Genomic DNA, 17,789 nt, shown 5'->3' on the forward strand with positions numbered 1-17,789 from the left:
AAGAACAGAACCCAGAATTATTAACAATGCGCGAGGACAATTTTTTAAAAAAAGGGTGGTGTTGCTAAATGTGGATAGACCACTGCGATGCAACCAGATTGAACGTAGTACTAACACCATAAAAATGGAATGGAATGTTCAACTATTGAAAGATATATTAGACACACAACTAATATAACAGTGAGCTGCATTTATAAAAAAAAAAATAAATAAAAAATATGTAGAGTATTTTATAAAAGATCAAATCCATCCACCTTGTTGAAAAAAATGAGATATCGCTAATTTAATAACTTTTTGTCCAAATTGGTTGTGACCGAGCAAAAGAAATACCAGTGCCAAGATATATATATATATATATATATATATATAAAATCCTGTTTATTAAAAGGTCTAAATTATAACTACTAGATATTGTAAAAAATAAAAAAATCCAGATTGTTTTGATATTGATATTTGTATTAGTGAAAAGTATCATAGGGCGACTAGTACAACCATTCAGATAAATCTGTAATCCAGTGGCGTCGTCGGGCCTATTTTAGGGTTGAGATGTTTTAGTTTAAGGCCACCTAAAATGTTCGCAAGCCCCCCCCAAAACATTTGGTAATACGTGCTAATGTTGAAGCCAAACTGATCACCAGCCCCCCGAAACAATATTGCTCTTCACAATATGCCCGGCCGACAATTCATTTGAGTCTGGTTTAATATAAATAAACCACCATTCAATTTAAAAAAACAAAATTGATCATTTTGGGCACTAAACAAATAAGACATCAGGTTAAAACCACTGTACATTCCATTGAGATAGAAAAAGTATATAATAATACATTTCTTGGCATGATTATCGATCCCAAGCTCTGTTGGAAGCCATGTATCGGCAATGTAAGAAAACAAATCAACGATGTTCTGTCTATGAAATCGTTACATACGGCACACTTTACTGCTCACTATTACTTCCACGCGTGACTTACGGTGTTGAGATAGGGGGAAACCCATACGAACCAATACGCTCCCAATTTTTAAGTTACAGAAAAGAGCTATAAGAATCATTCATTGATGACAAATGCATTTTCATCCATTTAAAATTCTATGACTTTGTATAATAACGCAATAGCACAAATAATGTACAATAAAATAATCCCCAAAATAATAACAATGGATGCAAGAAGTAACTTCACTGCGGTATTCAAAATCGATTTGAAATCAGTGAGTTGGATGATCTAAGGGGAACTGGTACTCTAAAGAAAGCACAAGACAAGAACCAATACAAAACAAAGACGTGTCTCTGTTAGAAGTGTTACTTTCTGGATTGGCGAGGACAATGACCTGAAAATGTGTGCTTCGCTTACACTTTTTACAAGTATGTTGAAAACTAAAGTACCGAAAAAATATATAATGCCGATATAAACAAAATAACTTGGATTAACATTGTAACTTTTGTGTGAGTTTGACTTCCGGTACAAATTTCTGCAACGCTTGCTTCTTGTTAGTTAAAAAAAAAAAAAAAAAATGTTTTTGTTTTCTAGTGCCAATTTAATTCCACTCTGTGAGATGTTGAAATTTGTGTTGGTGCTTTTGAGGATTTTTTTTTGCTGAACTATGTTTTTGTTTTGGAAAGCCCGCCGGAGGCATAATAAGCCCTGGCGTCACCCTACGCCTTAATGGTAGGCTTCATCCTTTGTTGCTTTTCAGAAATTATTCTGTGAATGGAAGCTAATCAAATAACCCAGCATTTACATATAAAGCTTCTTGAGCACCACGATTGTCACCTGCACACTTGTGCGTCTTGGCCCTATCCTGACGAGAGAATCTTCGACCACAAACTGAGCAGGTAAAAGGCTTATCACCTGTGTGGATTCTTGTGTGTGTTTTTAGGTTTCCCTCTCTGGAGAATCTTTGATCACAAATTGAGCAAGCAAAAGGTTTCTCTCCAGTGTGTGCTTTTTTGTGTGATTTTAAGCTTCCCTTAATGGAGAATTGTTTACCACAAACTGAACAGGAAAAAGGTTTCTCACCAGTGTGGGTTCTTGTATGTATTTTTAAGTCTCCCTTCCGAGAGAATCTTTTACCACAATCTGGGCAGGCAAAACGTTTCTCACCAGTGTGGGTTAGTGTGTGTGTTTTTAAGATTCCATTTTGGGAAAATCTTTGACCACAAACTAAACAGGCAAACGGTTTCTCACCAGTGTGGGTTCTTGTGTGGATTTTTAAGTTTCCCTTCTGGGAGAATTTTTGACCACAAATTGAGCAGGCAAAAGGTTTCTCACCAGTGTGGGTTCTTGTGTGACATTTTAAGCTCCTCTTTACAGAGAATCTTTGACCGCAAACTGAGCAGGCAAAAGGTTTCTCACCAGTATGGGTTCTTGTGTGACATTTTAAGTTACTCTTTACAGAGAATCTTTGACCACAAACTGAGCAGGCAAAAGGTTTCTCACCAGTATGGATTTTTGTGTGTTTTTTTAAGTCTCCCTTCCGAGAGAAACTTCGACCACAATCTGAACAGGCAAAAGGTTTCTCACCAGTATGGGTTCTTGTGTGTATTTTAAAGCTTTCCTTGCAAATGAATCTTTGACCGCAATCTGTGCACGGAAAAGGTTTCTCACCAGTGTGTTTTCTTGTGTGTGTTTTTAAGTTTCCCTTCTCAGAGAATCTTTGACCGCAATCGGAGCAGGCAAAAGGCTTCTCGCCAGTGTGTATTGTCATGTGTCGTTTCAAATTCCTCTTAGAAGCAAAAGTTTTCCCACACTGAGGACATTTCCATCGTTTGTTGTCAGTGTGACATGTCATATCACCTTCCGACTGCTCAGCATCATCGTCAGTAGAGTGTGACCTTAGGTCGTCACTATCTGATAGTGGAGCTAAGAGGCCGTCTGCTTGTGATCCTCCACAGTGGTTTCCATCACCTTCTGTTGTCATGTGTTGACTTGAGCTGCTGCCTGCACGCTCTGCCCCTCTGCTTGCCTTACTTTGAACTTCATCTTCAGTCTTCAAAGGGACACCAGTCCATGGCAACTTGGTGAAAAGCCCTTCCTCTTTTTCCTGTTTGATGTGGGGGGGCTCTTCTTCCTCCTCCTTGATGTGGAGGCGCTCTTCATCTTCCTCTTTTTTCATGTCAGAGGACTGCGACTCCACTTCCTCTTTAATGTGAGAAGGCTCTGGCGCCTGCTGCTCAGGACGAAGACCTTCACTGAGTTCTGCAAGACAAGATACAAATAATAATAATAATACAAAATAATAACATGGTTTGGTATCATAAATTCTCATGTTGTGACTTTAATGTTACAATGGTTTATAATTATAAATAAGGTGGTTTGGAGACCCAGATGAGTTAACATTTATTGAAGAAAAAATAGGCAAGTCAATAACAACAAATGTGAAAAAGGGAAAAATAAAGTGCATATAAACCAGTATGGCAGTCGCAAATTCACGTATTAATGGATTTCTGGGGAGCCTATCCTTCGTTATACACAAAGACTTCCCTATTCACACTATGTGGCAAAAAACATCAAGTGTGAGATATTTTCATGTCAAAATACTGTGTACAGTAAGCGTTATATTTATCGTATTGTAGCATCTCTTAAATTGAGACGACCGTAATTTCTCATGTATAATGCGCAAATCTTCCCCAAAAAAATCTTAAAAAGTAAATTCTGCACATAATATACAGGTGCTGGTCATATAATTAGAATATCATGAAAAATGTTATTTATTTCAGGAATTTCATTCAAAAACGCAGATATATTTCAAATGTTTATTTCTTTTCATTTTGTTTATAACGAATAAAAATCCCAATTTCGGTACCTCAGAAAATTAGACCAATACTTAAGACCGATTACAAAAAAAAATATTTCTAGAAATGTTGGCCAACTGAAAAGTCTGAGCATGTACAGCAGTCGATACTTAGTCGGGGCTCCTTTTGCCTGAATTACTGCATCGACGCGGTGTGGCATGGAGTCGATTAGTCTGTGGCACTGCTCAGATGTCATGAGAGCCCAGGTTGCTCTGATAGAGGCCTTCAGCTCTTCTGCATTGTTGGGTCTGGTGTATCGCATCTTCCTCTTCACGATACCCCACAGACTTTCCATGGGGTTGAGGTCAGGTGAGTTTGCTGGCCAATCAAGAACAGGGATAGCATGGTCCTTAAACCAGGTACTGGTAGCTTTGGCACTGTGTGCAGGTGCCAAGTCCTGTTGGAAAATGAAATCTGCATCTCCATTAAGTTGGTCAGCAGGAGGAAAAATGACGTGGTCTAAAAGTTCCTGGTAGATGGCTGCGTTGACCTTGTACCTAAGGAAACAGAGTGGACCAACACCCCCACGAACATGTCACGTATGTATGTATATATACATATATGTGTGTGTGTGTGTGTGTGTATATATATATATATATATACACACACACACACGTATATGTATATATATGTATATATATATATATGTATGTATATATATATATATATATATACACACACACACACCTCAAGGCATTGTTGACCTCTACAGGGTGCCATTCCTCATTGCAGTTATCCAGAGGGTTGACGATCACACACAAACTGCACAAGACCCTCCCTTACCGATCCCCGTTAAAAAACGCCATTGACGTTTTTAGACGCCATTGGCAGGGAATGAGTTAAGGAAATTTTTCCCCAGAAAAAAAATCATGATAATCAATAGTATTATCGATAGTTTTTTATTTTTTATGCTGCTCCACGTGATATCCCCTCGCTCACTAACAGGCAAACTTCAAGTTGCTTCCACAACCGCGCATGTCGTCTCGTCATCTCCGGATTGTGAACTATTTTCGACTTCATCATAATGTCGGAACACATGGCAACTGCCCATAACAAAATACGGCCAAATGGGAACACTTCGCATCTCTGTATAATGTCATTAATTAAGCAGGTCTCAGGCTCAGTAAGTCTAATTCAAAACTCACTGCGCAAACAATTATATATTATATATATATATATATATATATATTATATATTATTACTGATAGATTAGATTGGATTCATTGGATAGTTTATGCACGGACAATAGTTTAGATTTCTATTTTGTGCAATGTGTTTCTTGTACAAATGTCTTCTCTTGCATGCTATTTTTTCGAATTTCCTGTACCCATTATTACAACTGAAACGATGTAAATTGCCCAATTGTGGGACGAATGGGCTAACGCAAACTAGCGTGTGCCGAGCATTCCGTGATAATATCCGAAGAGTAGAAAGCAGCAAGGTTTGATCCACAATTACGTTTTGCTTTTAAGATGATTGTGTTGATGTCATTCTTTTTATTTACTAAATTTGTACGGTGGGTCGGGCCAGCGTCTGGAGTGTCTCGGTGGCCCGACACACCGTTTTACTGGGCCCGGGCCCCCTTTAATGTCGGACCCCGGTGTGACACCACCACTTTGCAACAAACTTTTTTTTTTTTACAATTTTCTGAGACTTTTCTTAGAATTTTGGGGTTTCATAATCAGTAAGCCGTAATCATCAGCTTGCAAAAAGGCTTGAAATGATTTCACTCTATTAGAAATTAACTTTTACGTTATATTGATTTCGGCGGCATGGTGGAAGACTGGTTAGAGCGTCTGCCTCCCAGTTCTGAGGACCGGGGTTCAATCCCCGTCCCCGCCTGTGTGGAGTTTGCGTGTTCTCCCCGTGCCTGCGTGGGTTTCCTCCGGGCACTCCGGTTTCCTCCCACATCCCAAAAACATGCATGCTAGGTTAATTGACAACTCTCAATTGCCCGTAGGTGTGAATGTGAGTGCGACTGGTTGTTTGTTTGTATGTGCCCTGCGATTGGCTGGAAACCAGTTCAGGGTGTACCCCGCCTCCTGGGATAGGCTCCAGCACTCCCGTGACCCGTGTGAGGAGAAGCGGCTCAGAAAATGGATGGATGGATTATATTGATTTCACTTTCTATCTTTTTCGATTCCATTTTTTTCCTGTGAGACCCCGAAGATCTCAATCAATCGAGACCTCAAGCGCAGATGACTTTATTGCTCCCATTTAAGTTTCTTTAATCATTGTGTCGTCATCCATCGTGGTTGAAAAAAGTAATATGCATATTTCGACAAAAGCACCAAAAAAAAAATCATACATTTTCTTTCAGGCGTGAAAATAAATCGTCGACAGACTGATTTCACTTGGCATGAGCAACAGGCAAAAATCGTGCACGCACTTTTCTAGACAAGCCATGTAAGTTAAGTATAAAACTGTGAAACTTTGATCACGCAGCATTGCCCACAGCGGCCTATGCCCCTGAATCCACATTATCATGAGGGGGTCCAAATCAGAGCCACATAGTACAGCCTACTGGATGTTAATATTATTTGTAATGTCACACAGCGCCTGCAAATCAACATGGCAAATGTATTCCCTAGCAAGTGAGAAAGAAGTGAACCAACCTGCTCTGCGTAGCACAGTTCGGGGCTGCAGATTGAACACAGCGTCCAGTAGTTGACGACGTGGCTCCTTCTCGTCTTTTGGTGCACAAAGGTCCTCCTCGTACTCTGCTGTCCTTCTTGCACACATTTTCACAAGGTGATCACAACACTTTCTGCTCGAGGTGAGAGGTATGAGAAAAGCAGATGTGAAATAATATATCAAGGTTAAGATTTGGACACTGCGGGTTAGTTGAAATGACAAAGCCCCAAAGTCAACAGTAGAATATGTAATTATGCAGCGTAAGAGAAATGAGAACTCGGGAGAGAAATTTGTGTTGAAACATAGAAAGTCAACAAAAAGATTCAGAAAATGCAGTCCCCTCCAAAAGTACTGGAACGGCAAGTTCGATTCCTTTGTTTTTGTTGTATACTGAAGACATTTGGGTTGAATAAGAGACAAAAGTTCTGAATTCCAGCTTTGATTTCATGGTATTTACATCGAGAAGTCTTCAACAACTGAAAACAGAGCACCTTTTGTTCTAACCCTAACCCACTTTTCAAGTGAGCAAAAGTACTGGAACACGTGACTGATGAATGTTTCTAGTTGCTCAGGTGTTGTCTTTTAGAGTGATTGTGTAAACATTAGATCGTGAGTCCCAAAGCCAAAAACGAGGCTTTGGGTCTCCCTGTGAAAACTGTATTTGCTGTTTAGCTAAGACGAAGACCAGAGAGCTATCTATGGGAGAAAAGCAAAACCATTTTGAAGCTGAGGAGAGAGGGAAAATGGAGCAGAGCTATTGCACAAACATCGGGCATAGCCAATGCAACAATTTGGAATGTCCTGAAAAAGAAAGAAACTACTGGATGGAGTACTGCGCAACAGACATCAAAGACGTCGGCCAAGGGTATCAACAGCAGTTGATGACAGAAACATTGTGAGAGCTGTGAAGAAACACCTCAAGGCAACAGCCAGTGAGAGACATCACTGCCAACCTCCACAGAGCAGGGGTGAAGCTATCACAATCCGCTGTTCGAAGAAGTAGGCAGGCCGTATGGCCAGATGCAAACCACTCATCGGCAAAAAGAATTCTAATCAAATCAGATTGGATTTTTCAAAGTAGAACAGAGACGAGCCACAAAAGCTTTGGAACGACATTCTATGAACCGATGAGACCAAGATTAACCTCCAGCAAAGTGATGGAAAGGCCAAAGTATGGAGAACGAAAGGACCTGCTTAAGATCCAAAACACACAAGCCCAGCCCGTCTTGTGAAGCACGGCTGCGTTATTGACTGTAACTATGTAACTCATGATGGTAGCAGCAGAATGAATTCTGAAGTCTACAAAACCATTTTGTCCGGCAAGTTACAGAAAAATGCATCCCAACTTATCGGGAGAAGCTTCATCATGCAACAAGAGCGTGACTCAAAGCGCGCTGCCAACAGAACAAAGAACTTCATCAGGGTGGGGGAGTGGAAGGTCTTGGACTGGCCAAGTCAATCACCGGACCTTATCCCAATAGAGCATGCATTTGACCCCCTGAAGAGGAGACTGAAGGGAGAAAGCCCCAGAAACTAACAACAACCGAAAAAGGCTGCTGTAAAGGCCCGGAAAAGCATTTCAAACGAAGAACACAACAGTCTGGTGAAGTCAATCGGTGGCAGGCTTGATGCACTTATTGCAAGTAAGGGTTATGCCACCAAATATGAAATGTTATTCACTTTAATTTCAATTCATCACGTCTGTTCCGATACTTTCGCTCACTTGAAAAGTGCGTGGCTTCAAACAAAAGGTGCTATGTCCCGAATTGTGGAACACATCTAGATGTAAAAAAAAAAAAAAAAAAATCATGAAATAAAAGCTGGAATTTGAAACTTTTGTCTCATATTCATCTTTTGATCTTCTTCACCTTCCCGTTCCGATCCTTTTGGAGGGGGCTGTTCGTGTTTCGGGATATTATTTCAGAATCTCAGACAAACAAAGCTGATAGAGAGACGTTAGTTGTGAGTGAGGCTTTTTCCACACGTAAGTGTTCGTATGAGATATTCTGGTCCCCACTCCTTACTTGGAGGTGGCGGGAAAAGAACACTGTACTTCACGCGTAATCTCTATTTCGCGAAATGTTCATCACAAACGCGTCTCTTTGTTAGCATGCTAAACTAAGCTAGCTAAGCCGAGAAGCTTCAACGTGCACCGAGACGACTTCAACCAGACTCCAAAATTCAATGAAACATGTTTTAGTCTAGTACTGTTATGATGGACTTACTGTGAACAGGATTCTGCACCTACGGTGCAAATTCAGGATGTTTTTTTTTTTTAACGCAGCACATGGGAACTGCGGTCAAGCCAGCCTCCACTCGAAAAGCAGCAGTCAAGCCAGCCGCCCCTACGCCTAATTTTGTTCATACTAGGCATTACGGTAATAGGTCGCCAACTCCAGATTTGGATGGGACCTCTTTTGTTGGAGACCTGGGGAGGTGCAGTGTCCCCCAGAACTGGGCTGGTGTTGCGATATTTCATAGATTGTTTTTTAATGAATATTTTAAATCAGTGGTAGTGACAGTGAAATATGGAGCGAAGAGAGGACTTTTATTTGGAAATGCCACATCAGATTTGGATGGGACCTCTTTTATTGGTAACCTGGGGTGGTGTAGTGTCCCCCAGAAGTGGACTGTTGTTGCCATATCTCATATAATAGTTTTAATGAATGTTTAAAATCAGTGGTAGTGACAGTGAAATATACCAATTTCAGGGGACTTTTATTTTGAAATGCCACATCAGATTTGGGTGGGACCACTTTTGTTGGAGACACGAGGTGGTGTAGTGTCCCCCAGTACCGGACCGGTGTTGCGATAGCTCATATATATATATATATATATATATATATATATATATATATATTTTTTTTACAGATTTTTTCAGTCAGGTGTAATGAAAGGAAAATATGCAGTTTTCAGAGACTTTTATTTTGAAATACAATATCAGATCTTCATCAAACCTCTTTTCGTGGAGTCCTTCGTGGTCTGTCACACGGATCTGGACTTGGGTAAGACACTGAACCCTAATTTGCTCCCAGTGGGCCTGGCAGCGCCTCGCATGGCAGCAGTCGCCCATTGGTTTATGAATGGGTGTGTGAATGCGAGCCTTTGTAAAGCTCTTTGGGCGCTGTGATGATGTAGATAAAGCGCTATATAAGTGCAGTCCATTTACCATTTATTTTTTAGAAGATATCAAATACAAAACATTTTTAATGCATCTCAAGATTCAAATTAACTTTGCTGGTTGCATTCCTTACTGAAGAGCATTGACGTCCGTATAATTGGGAAGCCTTTACTTTGAAGGTGGCTTTCGCCGCGAGTTGGCGACCTATTACCGTAATGCCTAGTATGAACAAAATTAGGGGCTGCTGGCTTGGCTGCTACTTTGCGAGTGGAGGCTGGTTTAACTGCTTGACTGGTTTGACTCCATAGATACAAATACTAGCTGTGTCAGCGAGCTATAGCAGCTGAGCTAACCGACGTACATACTGGCGGCCATTGTTGGGAAGGTCGTCGTTCTAATAGAAGCCAATGCATGGACACTGATATTAATTCGTAACTTTCGCAATTATTAACGTGAATTAATGTTCACGACGGGGACTGTTTTGTCAACGCCATGCTATCAATACACAAGATTAAAAAAGCAAAAAGGATATTTAAACATATGAAAGGTGCTCCCAGTTCCATTGTCGTAATTGTGCGGCGTTTTATTGAACCGTACGCAGCACAATGGTTTTTCTTGCCGTCCACACACATGGAATGCGCTGGCGACTTTGCCCTCCTTAGCTTCGGCCACCGTCGGCACGGAACTAAAAATGGGCGTGTCCTATGGACCAATGCATAACTGTGTGTCGTCATGCAAACGCAAACAATCCTCGCCTCCGACCAATTTGAATTGGCCGTGTTTTGTCTTTATTTCACCCGCTGGTCCATTATTTAGTTTTTGTCTCGTATCTTTGACCATAAACGTAGTTTGTAACGATCGCAACAAACTGTCAAATCCAGCCTCCTGCGTCGTTGCCAGCAACTTCCGCTCGAGGTCTACTTCTGTGCAATTCTTTTGTTTGAGTCATCGAATGCGCTCCACTAATTAATTCTTTCCAAATTAGTAATAACAGATTGAAACCGCCACTCAGTTCGTCCATCACTACTAAAAAATGACTAAACGTTGGTCGATGCCAATGTTTTGTCATGAATGCTCTTATGATGAAGGAGACGACAGGAAATGTTGGCTAAATAAAGGAAAATTGCTGTTCCGGTCAAAGTCACCGATGGTCCAGTCAGAGCTAGCGCAGTCTCGTTTTTCTTCTGCGAAAAATGCGAGTTACACGGTATTCCTGCCCTTAAAATTATAGACCCAACACTAAACTATCATTTAAATCTTCTTGTCTGGATAAATTCGGCTTGGTGGTGCAAGTCGAAGCTTCTCGGCCTAGTTAGCTTCGCTCGCTGGCCGCTAACAAAGAGACGCGTTTGTTTCGCAACATATCGCAAATTCGAGATGAGTGTGGAAAGAAATGTGTGCGAGGACGACGGCAGAGTACGAGAAGGAACTTTCGGGAACGAGCGACAACAACGTCAACTTGTGGACGCCTCGTGTTGTGTTACACACCGCAGGTTTGGACTCCTCTTAACCGTCCTCCTGTATGGTCGGCACCGACCCGTTTGAAATTTTAAATGCATAAAAGAATCACATACATTTTTTTTTATTTTTTTTTTGCATCTTTTTGACTTTTTGAGACTTTTTGACTTTGGGAGTTGGGAAATGTATGTTTTATATATATATATATATATATATACACCAAATATTCTGTTAGTTTTATTCAACTTTCACATGCTTTATTGTTCCATGTTGTGACTACGAGCTGTTTTGCGGCCGTTTTGTGCGTCCTGGTTGTTCCCAGCCAGGTTAGGACTACGTGCTGGTTTTCGGCAAAGATTAGTTGAGTGCAGCTGGACAAAGATCATTGTTGAAATTAGGACCTTTGTGTTGTGAGGGTCGGTTTCGACCCGGTTATAATAATACGATTATAAAAGCAATAATTGGAGCCAAAACTGAAATCATAAGTGCACTGTCATCTGACACACTGACAGTCAGCTCTTTTCCTAATCATGTGAGCTTTAGGGGATTCTCATTTTGCGTGGTTTTCCAGTATACCTGCACAAAAACAAAACAAATGTCCAAACATGTGAGGTGAATTCACTCGTTTGAGTGGCAGAGCGCACATTTACAATTTGCAGCATGCAAATGAGAGAAGAAGATTTACAGCGAGCCAAGTTCTGGATCAAATTTTTGGTGAAAATGAGGGCGAGGACAGATGAGCATGTTTCTGACGAGGAAGACGATGTGGAGTATCATCCAGAAGACGCAGACACGTGCGATGAGGAGGTCGCAGGTGCTGAAGCTGCTGAAAGATTCAAGTCCAAAAATGCTCAGATCTTGGCAGGGCAGCTGCTGCAAAGGATTTCCACAGGCAAAGCTGGGTTAGTGGCGTTCCCGAGATGAACCGAGGAAAACGTGTTGTCCTCGATATGACCGCTGGACTGCAGGGTCACAATTCTTTTACCAAGCTAAGACCTCTGACAAGAACTTCTCAAGAAGAAACTTGCCACATTGAAGAAAAATAAACCCGAGTTGCCTGCTGAAATCTTGCAGGTGAAGGGCAGGGCTCCACTTTCCTCGAAGTTTACACATACACAAGCGTGTTCTTGCACACAAAAGCTTTTACTCTGATTTAGCTGACTTTAGTTTGATTTATTGTATTAGTTTTGGAAGTAGTAATTGATTTCTATTGGTATTTATTTCCTGGACCATGCAAATCAGTATTTTGTGTCATGACCTGTTCTGCTTTTCATTTTATTCTTCAGTTTATATTAAAGTTATATTGCTGAAAAAAAGACTTTTTTTTACCTTTGCTTGATGTAAATATACATGGGTTGAAATGGACCCGTTATAACCATATGTTACTTTAGTTATTAATATTAAAATGAAAAGTAATTAAATCGATTTAAGAGATGTGTTGTATACCCCACAGTAATGGTCGGGTAACACAACAACCTTTTATTTATTAATATGATTCTCTTGAGGTTAATTTTACCATTTGTTAAAAATTGTATTTTATTTGATTGATTTATTTTAAAATTGAAATCGAGCCAAGACAACAGCAAAAATCGATCTATAATCAAATGGCAATCCAGGCCCTTGTCAGTGCAAATGAATATCAGCTGGTTCAGTCCTAATAGATGGCCTATAAAAAGGTCTCATTATCTCATGATGGGTAAGAGCAGAGAGCTGTCTCAAAACTATCGCAAACTAATTGTTACAAAACATAACGATGGCATTGGTTACAGGCGCCTATCAAAGCTTCTGAACGTTCCAGTGAGCACGGTTGGGGCCAAAGCCAATCATACCACCATAAATTTGCCTCGATCAGGTGCTCCTCGCAAAATTTCTTCCAGAGGAGTTCCAAGAATAATCGGAAGAGTTCTCAAAGAGCCAAGGACCACCGATGGAGTGCTTCAAAAAGATCTGGAATTACCAGGTGCTGTTGTCACAAGGAAAACAATGAGTGATGTACTCCGCCGCCATGGCCTGTATGCATGCTCACCACGCAAGACCCCATTTCTGGGGGGGGGGAAAGCATGTCAAAGCTCGTTTAAAGTTTGCTGAACAACATGTGGACAAGCCAGTTAAATACTGGGAAAATATAGTCTGGTCGGATGACAGCAAAATTGAACTGTTTGGATGCCATAATGCACACCACGTTTGGAGGAGAAATGGCATTGCACGTCACCCTAAAAACACCATAGAAACAGCGAAGTTCGGACAGGGGAATATAATGGTGTGGGGCTGCTTTTCCGCAAATGGTACTGGTAAACTTCACGTTATTGAAAGACTGATGAATGGCATACATGCAAATCAGCAGCCTTTCGGCGAAATTTGCTGTGAATTGTATAGATCTGATGAGTTTTTCCTGGGGCGGGGGTCGCTGTCGCTGTTAAGTACTCCGTGAACGCTGGCAGCTAGATCCATTCCACACATCCACCATCTACACGTATCATATCTGAATATTACTCCGCGGCGGACTAGTATGCGAGTGCATCGGCCTGAGGTGCCCGTATGCTCGGGACCTGCTTTGGATAGGTCACAGGAGTTGACGAGACCAGAAAAAACACTTCCGCCGCTTCTGCTGTTAAGAAATGACGGTACTTTTACTCGGTTACAATGTCTACATGTCGCTTGCTACTTTTATTTATCAGTTATTGCTTATTTATCAACTATTTCGTGCGCGAGACTACGAAGCGATTTCCGCATTGGGCGCTGTTTGCTCCAATCCAATTTAAGCGTTAGTGACGTTTAAGTCTAGTTCATCGATCGAAGAGTCACATGACCTCACACAATGTCTTCTATTGGGCTTCCCGGGCATAGGTATTAACACTAGAAACACCAGCCTGGCTAATCGACATGCATACATGGTGGCCATGTTGGGAAGGGCGTCGTTACCATGAAGGCAATTGCGTGCAACTGTGTTTACATTTCAAATGACACAAACAACAGCCTTCATGTATTGTAGTATTTTTCTGGCACTGTCTGCCCAGGCGTGGATTTTTCAGCCCACTTCTAACTTGAGAAAACACCTTGTGGAAAGTTGCAGATGTTTCTATTGTTGTTTTGGCAGTGGATATGGCAAAATTAGCACTATCCCTATGGTGTTGCACACACAATAAGTCTGTTCAGCAAACAGCTTCTTCATGAAGTCATTTAAGCGCATAAAGAAAATGTTTCCCCAATGTATTACAGTTTTATCATTTCTAAAATATTCTTTTTTCACCGTTTTTGTTGTAATATTTAATACTCTCTAGATATCTTGTGTATTGCTGCTGTTTTGCTCCATTAGTGTGTGGTAATGTTCTTTCTTACTTGTTCTTATAATACCTACTAATTCATGTTTGCATCTTTTGTATTTTATGGCAACATCTTTGGTCCTCAACCTTTTGTATCAAATATTTTTCTTCTGCATGCATCATCTATCGCTTTTGTAATCCATGGCTTTTCAATACAATGCTGGATATCATATCCGTTATCAGGGTCTTTGCGTAAATCTCATTCCTTCATTTTGTTATGAAAGCCACCAATGAATCTTTGTGTTTAAGCTCCTATGAATTTTTCTTCCTTTTTTTCCTCAAATAAACTAAAAACATTTCAAATACAGGAAGAGGATCACTTTCATTATGAATGAGAAGTCCACTTGCAATATTTTTGTCAATTTTATCTATCAACGTGTGTGTTGTGATTCTACTTGTTTTGTATAGTGCGAAAAGACAGTTGCTATACATTGGATAAAGTCTGTTGTTTGAGTTTAACAAGTCTGTATTAATATCACCACAAATTAGTCTCTTTACTATTTGAGTGGCTAAATACGGTAGCTATAGTGTATCATTGTCAAGGAAGAGCCTGCTGTTATATAAATGCAGCTCGTTATTATCTGTTTAATATATATTTCAATAGCTAAACATTTCATGACATTTTCCATGTTAGTCATATATTCAATCTGGTAGCATCACCTTTTTCTATTCTCCCTATGCATTGTAAATAAGTCATATCCATCCAGTTTCAGGTCACATGCGTTCTCTTTGTCAAGCCAGGTTTCTGATATTGCAATTGTATGAAAAAATGTTTTTCATTATTCAGGTATTCTTTGGGTAATATTTGCATACAGGTGTCGACTATTAAATTGTCTGATTGAAAATGAATTTTCCATTTTTGTTTAATATCAACTGGAATTACTATCATACAGATTTACAAAAATCTACATTATTGTATTCTGTCTACCACGTTTATCTTCATATTGATTTTCTTAAAGCCTTCTGTGGACAAATGTTGTGAATTAGCAGTGCTGCCAAAACATGAAAGTAATGCATGTGTTTTGCCTAATGTTTTAGTGATGTCAATATCGAATAAGCAAATGATTGGTTGAAATAGACTGTAAAGAAACGGACTTTTGGCGGTAAACTGTAAAGTGCATCTATGATGATAAAATGCACCTCTTCAAACAGTGAGAGTACCTCAATTGTCTTGTATGGCAAATCAATTTGGATCATTGAAAAGACTTGAAATGCCTTCAACATATTTGACACCCTCCAAAACAAAATGCTGGCAACACAGCAAAACAAATCGCTCAAGTGACGAGGCTTAAGTGTAAAAAAAACTGGTCTGTCAAGGTTGTGCTGTACTTGGCTGACTTTGGCTCTTGGACAGCCTCCACCCACTCCTCCCTTGGGACGGTCGGCTCCACAAGAAGGACTGTCTTGGATCGTGTTACTATGACCAGTTGAGGTCCTAGGGATAGTGTTGCCGGTCTTGACGGTCCAAGAGAGGTCCTCGGACATGTGGACACCCCAGACAGGGAGAAGCTGAAATTCACTTCTTCTCTTAGAAACTAAAACAAGGCTTATAAAATACATTTCCTCAGCCTTCAATTAACTGGAAACAAATACTCAATTGGTAAGTTCCTTTCCTCTCCCTATTTTATACGGTACCTCAGACAATGACAAATGACACTGAAAACTACCGTTGTCCCTCTTTACTCCACATTCACTTGATCCATTCAGTATAAACGTTCCATCTGAAATCTATAGCGATTTTTCTGTGTGTGTTTGCGCCTGCAGGCTGTTGGTCGTAAAAAAAGCCATAGTCGTGAGCAGTCAGCTGTACATTTGAATACCTTGCTTCAAACTGAGAGGATTTGCAACCGCAAAGTCATCGTAGAACATTTGGATTTCCACTTGGTGCTTTTCAGTTCAAAACAGAGGATGATTCTTAAATAAAGACCCATCACAAATATCGCTTGTCCTGAGTCGTCAGTGGCAGTTTTTCAACATTTCTCCAGTACTGTATATTGACTGCAATGAAGATAAAATTGGAACATATGTACATAAATGTATCTTGAACAACTGTTTCATCATATGTAACCTCATTAAAACATTTGGAACATTATCTACATGAATTTATCTTGAACAACTGTTTCATCATATGCAACCTGAAAACATTTTTGCAATTATCAGAATATGCTATCAATTGGTGAAAATCATCAATGCTCCCTACAACGACTAACACATGGAATCCTGCTGACCAAAATCCAAACGTTCCTATTTCTACAGGGAATATCAAATACCTAGGCATTAAAATCTCTGCAAAACTTGCACTTAAATCTAAATCACGTACCTCTACAGGGAAAAAAAATAAATTAGGACTTAAAATTGTAGAACAGGCTACCCATCTCACTTCTCGGACATAATGCTACGTTCAAAATGTAAACGTTGCCTCAAATTAACAATTTTCAATGATCCCATTCAAACCCACTTTAAAGTAGTTCCAAATGCTAGACTCATTTTTACTCTAAAAATAAGAAAAAATAGAATTGGCCTATTTACCCTTCAGAAAAGTAAAACAGAAGGGGAATTGTAGGGGACTCGAACATATACCCAAATCGGATTTGAACCTGGAGACTTTATAACCTGGACTTTAATGACTCGAACCTTACCAATGGAATGTGGGGAGAGCAATTACCAATACCACTTACTATAAAGGCAAGATTGTTTCTAATATGAAATGCGGCAATATTCAAGGGATTCAAATTTTCTTTAGCGTAATTCTTTTTTTTGGAGGACAACAGGTCTGTTTGGATCCTGAGGTGATAGCTGACATTCAGAGCCCCGGCAGTCCCCCCCATCCTTAATTCTTTGGGTGGAGGCTATCTCTTCTCCCTGTAGCCTCACTCTCCCCCCTCCACCCCTCTCATGCATGCACATATATTCTGTCTTACTGCGGCCAATCTTCATTCCTCTCCTTTCCAGTGCATGCCTCCACCTTTCTCACCGTTCCTCCACCTGCTCCCTGCTTTCACTGCAGATCACAATGTCATCTGCGAACATTATGGTCCACGGGGATTCCAGTCTAACCTCATCTGTCCGCCTATCCATCACCACTGCAACTAGGAAGGGGCTTAGGACTGATCCCTGATGCAGTCACACCTACAGCACACTTCACCGCGTACATGTCCTGTATTATTCTAACATACTTCTCTGCCACTCCAGACGTCCGCATGCAGTACCACAGTTCCTCTCTGGGTACTCTGTCACACGCTTTCTCGAGATCCACAAAGACACGATGTAGCTCCATCTGACCTACAGTCTATCTATCGATCTATCGATCGGTATTGCTTTCAGGTTTTCTCATGTAACTAATAAGCACTTGTTTCAAATGTCTTTAAATCCATCCAGCCATCCATTGATATCTGCAGCACGGTGAATAAGTGGTTAGCACAACTGCCTCACGGTTCTAAGGTTTTGGATTTGTATTCTGGGTGCT

General features: G+C 40.4%; 1 protein-coding gene across 2 annotated transcripts; it reads right to left on the minus strand.

The window, feature by feature from the left end:
* Positions 1–259: 259 nt before the first annotated feature.
* On the minus strand, positions 260–10,208 carry LOC133398194 (gastrula zinc finger protein XlCGF57.1-like). Of its 2 annotated transcripts, none has more exons than XM_061669796.1 (3): positions 10,173–10,208; positions 6,403–6,554; positions 260–3,191 (listed from the first exon to the last, which is right to left on the minus strand). In XM_061669796.1, exons 2-3 carry the CDS (start codon positions 6,527–6,529, stop codon positions 1,711–1,713), a joined length of 1,608 nt encoding a protein of 535 aa, XP_061525780.1. In that variant the 5' UTR covers positions 6,530–6,554; positions 10,173–10,208; the 3' UTR covers positions 260–1,710. The 2 variants fall into 2 exon arrangements, with proteins under 2 accessions (XP_061525780.1, XP_061525779.1); XM_061669795.1 differs by lacking the exon at positions 10,173–10,208 and adding an exon at positions 8,647–8,727.
* Between the last annotated feature and the right edge of the window lie 7,581 nt (positions 10,209–17,789).

Source organism: Phycodurus eques, unplaced genomic scaffold (assembly GCF_024500275.1).
Source record: "Phycodurus eques isolate BA_2022a unplaced genomic scaffold, UOR_Pequ_1.1 contig_25, whole genome shotgun sequence".
In the NCBI taxonomy this organism is placed as follows: domain Eukaryota; kingdom Metazoa; phylum Chordata; class Actinopteri; order Syngnathiformes; family Syngnathidae; genus Phycodurus; species Phycodurus eques.

What these genes read in the sequence shown, in the direction of transcription:
- LOC133398194 (XM_061669796.1), bottom strand. Translation starts at nt 6,529, where the DNA reads ATGTGTGCAAGAAGGACAGCAGAGTACGAGGAGGACCTTTGTGCACCA. An exon ending in AACTGTGCTACGCAGAGCAG is followed by an intron (nt 3,192 to 6,402) that starts GTTGGTTCACTT and finishes CTTGTCTTGCAG; the next exon opens with AACTCAGTGAAGGTCTTCGT.